General features: G+C 37.7%; 1 protein-coding gene across 1 annotated transcript; it reads left to right on the top strand.

Annotated features, from left to right (window-relative positions):
- Positions 1-422: 422 nt before the first annotated feature.
- LOC139961230 (serine/threonine-protein kinase pim-1-like) lies at positions 423-7180 on the top strand. The gene is made up of 5 exons (XM_071960294.1): positions 423-765; positions 1125-1246; positions 1622-1669; positions 2442-2808; positions 4871-7180. Exons 1-5 carry the CDS (start codon positions 696-698, stop codon positions 5320-5322), a joined length of 1059 nt encoding a protein of 352 aa, XP_071816395.1. The 5' UTR covers positions 423-695; the 3' UTR covers positions 5323-7180.
- Positions 7181-7711: the final 531 nt, after the last annotated feature.

Here is a 7711-nt window from a genome sequence, read left to right as displayed (position 1 = left end):
TACATGACGTCAAACAAGGTAACTTGCAATTGGCTAGATTTTTGACAGAACTCGCTGTGATTGGCTGGCAGTCACGGCGTGGAATTTGATGACTGCACAACGCAGTGCCTAATTTTTAGGCATGACACAGCACAAGTCTAGGCCAGACAGGTAATTTGTCTTCCGCGACGAAATTATTCCCAACCTTTTTACTGAAATTTGCCATTTAAGAGGAAAATATCTCAATTTTACGTAGTGGTATTGCTCTTTAAAGATAATTTGTTTGTCAGAATTTGAAAACTCCATATTTTTCTCCAACTTTGAAGTTAAAATTTGGAAACGCCGGTAGCAACGGTTTTCACTTGCGGAGTAATATTTGAAAAGGTCATTCTACGAATTCTAAGGAGCACTTTGGTATTGGCGGTACGTAACAATGCATAATTAGGCAAAGCTAGCAACGTAGACGCGTAGAGTAAAATGTACACAACTACTAACTACGTCTGTACATTATAACAGCTGCTGCCCAGTCGGTGATATGCCGGGAAAATTTCAGTCATGCAATTAGTATTGTAGTAGGATTTCAGCCGGTAACAGGGCGTTTCGGCTTGCTCTCTCTAACTAACCTACATAGCTTCTACGGATTTACTTACTTTACTTTTATCCAAAGTCTACTTCGGGATTCTTAAGCTTGAGGAATATATACTGACGGGTGCATCATGAATTTGCACCGCAAAATTACCAATCATTTTGTGGAAATATGCGGCATGAATATAAAGAATAAAATCGGTAAGTTAATTCGCTTTTGCAATGGTCATGGTATGTATTTTGTGTCTCATCTTTACTCTGCTATATTGTACAATCTTGTCCTTAGCATCGTATATGGGATGGGCTGATGATGCCTTTTATTTTCTATTAGCTGAAAATGTTCTATGTTGCTTTTGACACTAAGTTGTTGCATTGGTAACATTTATATTTTACTTAACTTTAATGAGAGTAACAACGTTGGTTTCGTAGGTATGTACATTGGATCCCAGCTAGTATTATCTGTGATACAGATGCAGTACCAGGCCTAGTGCCATGTTAGTAGTCTTCGTTACAAGATATTGAATGTTAAACCAAATTTGCACATGTTTCTCTCTCTCCAGGAAAACACCACGAACCAGAGCAACAGGGACCCTTTGAAAAGACTTACAGCTTAGGGAACTGTATTGGCAGTGGTGGATTTGGAACGGTCTACTCGGGCTGTCGGCTTCAGGATGATTTACCGGTACGTTATGTTTCTTGACTAAAACGTGGAAATAACTTTCTTTCGTTTGTAACTAGTTTGTACTTTGTACGCATATGACCAAGGAGATTGTTAAAACTTCTTCTTGCTCAGAATCCATTCATTTATTTGTAACATTCAAACTTTGATTCAAACAATACTTCTTGTAGGAGTTCCAAGCATGTTGTTGGTTTAAATATCAACACATCAGTTTAACATAATATTTAATGGACGAAATTCATTTTGTCATATTTGAGATACTTTAACAACTGTACTCGTTTCGTTTGGCTTAAAAGTTTCACTACAACTTACAAGAACTATGTTGTGGTTCTGTCTTGATTTGCAACTTAACTTATCCATCATTCATTCTCTCTACAGGTTGCAATCAAAATAGTTGCTAAGGAGAAAGTCAACGACTGGCATACGGTAAGAACATATTCTTTTCTATATTTCCTTTTCCATGCCTTTCAAAACTCTCCTTTCTCGCACGACAGCTACCGGCGTACCAGTTTTATAACTGTAATGCATTGTCATTCCATACACACACACTACGTTGTGCCTAGTTATTATTATTGGTATACTACGCCGGTTGGCTGAGTGCCAATTTAGTCTAGGTTCGTTGCGTGGGAATTAAACCGAGCAGTTCGTTGTAGCTCAAACCATCTGTAAACGCAACATATGTTCCATTTCCTCTAATTTTTCAATGAAAATCGATCATAATTCACACCTTCGTGCATTTTAATTTTCCACTGAAGGTTTAATTTCAAACGTAGCTACCGTTTAGTATGCATTTTTTTTTATGACGAACACATCCGAGTTAGATCCGGGGGAGAACTTTATTGTTTATGTTATTATTGAAACAAAGTTCCTGGTAGCCGTGACTTCCGTATAATTCAGATTAGATACTGCTTACGTCATATTTTCGTCATTTCTTAATGTAGCCAGGCGTAAATTATGAGATTGAAATATTATTTCCCTGTTCAAAACATAATTCTTTAATTGTTGTCTTCTTAAAAGTTTAACATATTCGAATTCTATGGTTTATGGAGTTGGCAAGTCAGATTAGAGATGAGATAAATTAACTATTGAGAGGGAAGGGTTTGGGGAATGGTGAGTTTTCTTAAGTCTAGCCCTGTCATTATGTTCTTGTTGTAATATGAGTTGGAATTTGCAACCTTTTTGTTTTTTAACCCAACAGTTGCCTAATCATCAAAGAGTGCCTATCGAAATCAGCCTTCTCCAGCGTGTTGCCTCGTTACCCGGATGTGTGAAGATCTTAGACTATTATGAAAGGCCAGAGAGCTTCATTATCATCATGGAGAGGCCACAACCAGTAAAGGACCTATTTGACTTTATCACTGAAAATGGTCCACTCCCAGAGGAAGTCTGTAGGAACTTTTTCCAACAAATTGTCGAAACCACCAGACAATGTCACAAAGTTGGTGTGTTACACAGAGACTTGAAAGACGAGAACATTTTGGTCGATCTCAAATCAGGAAAATTAAAATTGATTGACTTTGGATCTGGGGCTTTCCTTACAGATGGTATCTACAAAGACTTTGATGGTAAGCTTGTTATTATTTTTATTATTATTAATATTCTTATTATTCTATGTCAGAGGGAGTTGTCTTGTCCACCCATTTTGTTTTGTTATACATTTTTTATTTGCAAAAACTATTGTAAGCATTCAAATCACAATAACAAAGTCACAAAAGCATTGATTGGATAATTAAGCGGTCTGGTGTTAACTTTGTTGCCAGGCTTTGCCTAGCACTGCCAACGTTTCCCTCCCAAAATATTTGAATTCACAGGCCTTTGTTGTTAACAACAGTGCTACTACAAAGCTCATTGACCCTGTGCCAATCCTTTGTGCTGTTACCAGGTGACTGTTTGGCTCCACCCATTGTGTGTGCCTTGCTGTGATCAGCTGTGGAATGTGGTTGTTTTGTTCTCATTGCTTCCCTGCCAACACCCTTCATTTTCCAAAACGGTCACACTTGAACAGTTACCAAGTGATCTTGATTTATTGGGGGTGAAGGACTTTGAACTGCTTTGTAAATGGGTTTTTGTTTTGGGGTCTGGAGTCCAATGTTTGGTTCAGCTATTGCAGACACTGTTCTAGCCATTGACAAGTAGCAGCCATGACCTTAGTGTAGAGATGGGGAAACAAGGCAATACAGTACCAGCATTTGGGACAATAGCAAAAACCCCGATATACCCCCTTCCCCCCCCCCCTTTAGATAATAGAAAATGTTTTAAACATTTCATTGTTAGTTTGACATAAAGTGTGTACATTTTACACACATGCTGCACCAAAGCAAAAAAGAGACATATTTATTTTTGGGTGATGAGTTAGAACTGCGTAGCAATTACAGCATTCACAGTCACTATGAGCCAACCTATGAATAATACTGTACTCATACTGAGCAATTTAATTAAGACTGGCATACACAGTCGAGCCGTTGCGCAACTAGCCCCAAATAAAGCGATCTTTTACCAGGGACGAGAGATCTACTGGCATTGGAGCTTTGCAATTATAATTGCATCTAGGAGTTGTGGGCTCTCACTATTATTGTTGTTATGTTGTTTGTCGGTTTGCAGACAGCCACACACTTCTGCGGATCTGTCTGCTGCATGCCCACCCACTCACTCTGTAATAAATTTGCCAGCAGATAACCCATAGCTATCTTGTGTGCAAGATAAAAAAAAAGATGTGACATTCTCTGTATTGCTGTGACTGTGTGACAATATGTGGGTGTGGTGAAAGGGAAAAAATATGTGTGGGTTTATTGATAGGCTTGTTAGATGACTTAGTTCTTGATCTGTACGTGTGGGGTAAATTATCCATCTCTCAAATGTCACTATTTACATGAAAGGTCTTAGTTTTGTAGAAATGGACAAGATTTGTGGGCATTTATATTGATAATGTTAGGGTTGTTTGATGTCAATAACCTGAGCCCTTTCCTCATTTTCAAAAAGCTGAGGTAACAGAATTAATCTCGAGTAATGGATTGGTCTTTGAAAGAATAAAGCCAAAAAGACTTGAGATAAAACTAGAAGGGAAAAGGAACTGTTTTTACCTTATTACTTACTGCAACACTTGCTATAAAATTATTCTGTGGTGACAATGCATAATTCTGTCATGGGTGGCACCGAGCCAACCATTGAGAAACAATTCTGTGAAGTGTCTTAGACAATCAACAATGCTGGCTGCCTTATTTACCCTTTACCTCTTAAATTGCAGTAGGGGTCAGAAGGTGACATTCTTCACCTGTTGTAGGGGATTTATGACTGCACCCCCCCCCCCCACTATCATGAGCCAATTGAAGAAAAGTCACCTTGGGAAAGTGACAAGGTTGCTTCTAGGAAGTTTTTGGCATCATGAACTCGAAAAGAAATCAGCTGATAGGGTGAGCTACAGTGATAGTCTTTGGGGGTCATGGGAAGTGTAACTGTTTGTTTGGTGTTAAGCCAAAGAGTAGTTATTTAACATTGTTAGTGCAAACAATGGGATTGCAAAACGTTTTTATGATGTGATTTTTTTTGGGCTTTAAATATCTGAAATATTTCATGTTGGTTTGACATTATGCACTAAACATATTTTTTATCGTTGTTTGTTCTTTGCAGGAACAAGAGTATACAGTCCGCCAGAATGGATTAGATACCACAGATATCAAGGAGAACAAGCCACGGTCTGGTCACTCGGTATTCTGCTCTATGATATGGCATGCGGGGACATTCCTTTTGAAAAAGATGAGGACATTTGCCGTTGCGAACTCTATTTCCGACCGGGACTTTCAGACTCACTCAGACACCTCATCAGATCCATGCTATGTGTGAAACCAAAGCAAAGAATAGACCTTGAAGGCGTCTTTGGACACCCCTGGATGCAGGACCCAGTCACAGTGTGCCACAGAAAGCCAGGCAACAGCGTTGAGAGTTCCCCCTCAGGGAGTCCACACTCTAGTCACGAGGACCTTCATGCTCAGGAAAATGAGTTCAAGAAAAACATTGACAACTCCAAAGATTCAGACTCTGGGATCGACGTCGACTTTACAGAGGAGGAGTGCATCAGTTAACCGTGGGTCCACTGATAGATTCACCTTCATTCTACCTTTTGAACAACAACAACAAAAACAAAATGTTGGTCCCTACATCAGTCCCACACATATAGAAGGGGAATACTTTGCGAGATTGACTGTGTGTGACTGTGTGTGAATTACGTACTTGTGGTGCTTCAAAACCTTTTCTTACGTTACATGGAAGTGTGCAATATGGTATTCAACGTAACGTTACATGTAACTTGGCAATGGTTACATGTGGTCCCGATCCCCCCCCCCACCCCATCCACTTTCTCGATGAGGGACCTAGTTCTTGATTCCCACCAAACTAGTTGTGCCATATTAAAAGACAGGAGAAACCCAAAAGACCAAATTTACTTTTGAGTTAACAGAAAATTAATATAGCTCTTTAATTGTTGGTTCGTTGAATGTATTTGTTTTATTTTATCATGTTGTGTAAGTCTTTTGACAAATTCATCGTTAACTGTGGTTTATTAAATTAATATCGTCTTTATCAATTTCCAATTTGAATTGCAAGATTTTTTTTCTTGGTCCGCACTCCTTTTTTTTTCTTCACCCCACTCTTTCTCAATCTGATTTTTAAATGGTCAACACCCACTTTTTAAATGTGTATGTTTATTGAATTTGACTTTGAATTTTTCATTGTGAATCTTTGAATGGTTTCTAATAGTTTCTATCTTTAATTGCAAACGACATATATGTGAGCTCATAAGAGGGCTTGTCGGAACTTTGTGCAGTCTGTGATACGAGTTACGATGTTAGCGAATGTTCTGAAGGGTTTTAATCCTTTCGTTGACAGAATTGGAATGTGTTATTTGTGTCGCATAAATTAATGTCGGAGCAAATGAAGAGTTTTCTGTTATTTTGGGTCTTTATTTATGAATATGTGAACCTCCCTCAGTTTTCACGACTAGTTTGTGGTACTTTGGAAAGGTACTCAATTCTTGTCCCACGTTGATATTGTTATTTATGTGTACTCTATTATTTTCTGTTATTTACTTTCAAGAGGTTTTATGTTACATGTTTATTTACAAAGTTGAGATAATCAGTGCTGAAGTTTTGTTGATGTTTGTTTGTGTGTGTGTGTGTGTGTATGTTTCAGCATGTCTGGAGAATTGCTTTAAAACAAATTGTTTTCATGTTAATTTATTTCTGAGAGTTATGTAACCATCATTACCTCTGTGCATCATGGATGTTGGTAGTTAAAAGTGTGTCTTTGAAAGGGAAAAAAAAAAACTATATCTTTTCAAATGTGGAATTAATCGTTAAAATATATAAGAAACACATTATGCAAAATTTAGAGTCAAAATAAATCTAACTGTGGCAATTTCAGTAAAACGACATGTATTCAGATAGGGTTACTTGGTTGAAATCGAATTCATTACTCATGAGATGGTGTCAGAAGTGGGAAAAGTGGCGACCAACTTGTGAGATGCAGAAATAATTTTCTTCCATATGCCACAAGATAACATGTTGTTTTGAATGTCACCATCACATGCTTTACATGATCACATTCACGGCTGAAGTGTTTTCCAGTTTCATGGTGATATCAGTTTACATGCCAGAAGTTGCTACAGTTTGCCAATGGAAGTCATAAAAAAAAAATATTGCCTTATCATTGAAGTCATAGTTGAACAATATAGTTGAATAGAAATTTCAAAGACATACTTAAGTGCATCTTGAGTTTTCTTAATGATGAATGGAGAATTTTTTTTCTTTATAATAAATTATCATTATTTATATTCCAAAGACCTGTAACTAACAGTGTATGTATAAAATGTAAATAAAAACAGAAGGCTATTTTTATACTAAGAGGAATATGGGATGCAATAAATAAATGTTGCTGAAAATGTTACATTCTCATTGTTTCATGAAATCCTTTTTTTGCTTGCTTCTATAATTTTAAGCAATATGAAACCGATTTAGCAATGAGTCTACAATAATTGTATCACATTAATAAACTCTTCAGTGGAGTGTGAAACCTACACAATTATATGAAGCGAAACGGATGGATTATAGGCATCTTAGCTTTCCTCCAGTATTTGGAAAACTATGTGACAAAAAATGACCTTTCAAAAGTAAACAACCAAGGAATATGAACCTACTTTCACAGATGTATGAAACGTGAAATGGCTGAAATAAGACGTATCACCCTCTTCCCACCTCACCCACCCCCCCCCCCCGCCCACCACACTCAGTTTTATCCGGTTAATTGCTGTTCCATTAGAACTCGAAACACTATAGTAATCACCAGCACCTTTAAATGAACAGCGATTTTCAACTGCGACATAAGCCACAATTGCGCGCCACACGACTTTCATAATCACAAGCCGGTAACGTGAGCGCAAAGCACAGACGACGACATAAACGAGTTTCGCAATCACAT

The sequence above is a fragment of the Apostichopus japonicus genome, chromosome 20, assembly GCF_037975245.1.
Source record: "Apostichopus japonicus isolate 1M-3 chromosome 20, ASM3797524v1, whole genome shotgun sequence".
Classification (NCBI taxonomy): domain Eukaryota; kingdom Metazoa; phylum Echinodermata; class Holothuroidea; order Aspidochirotida; family Stichopodidae; genus Apostichopus; species Apostichopus japonicus.
This window is presented reverse-complemented; position numbering and strand designations above follow the sequence as displayed.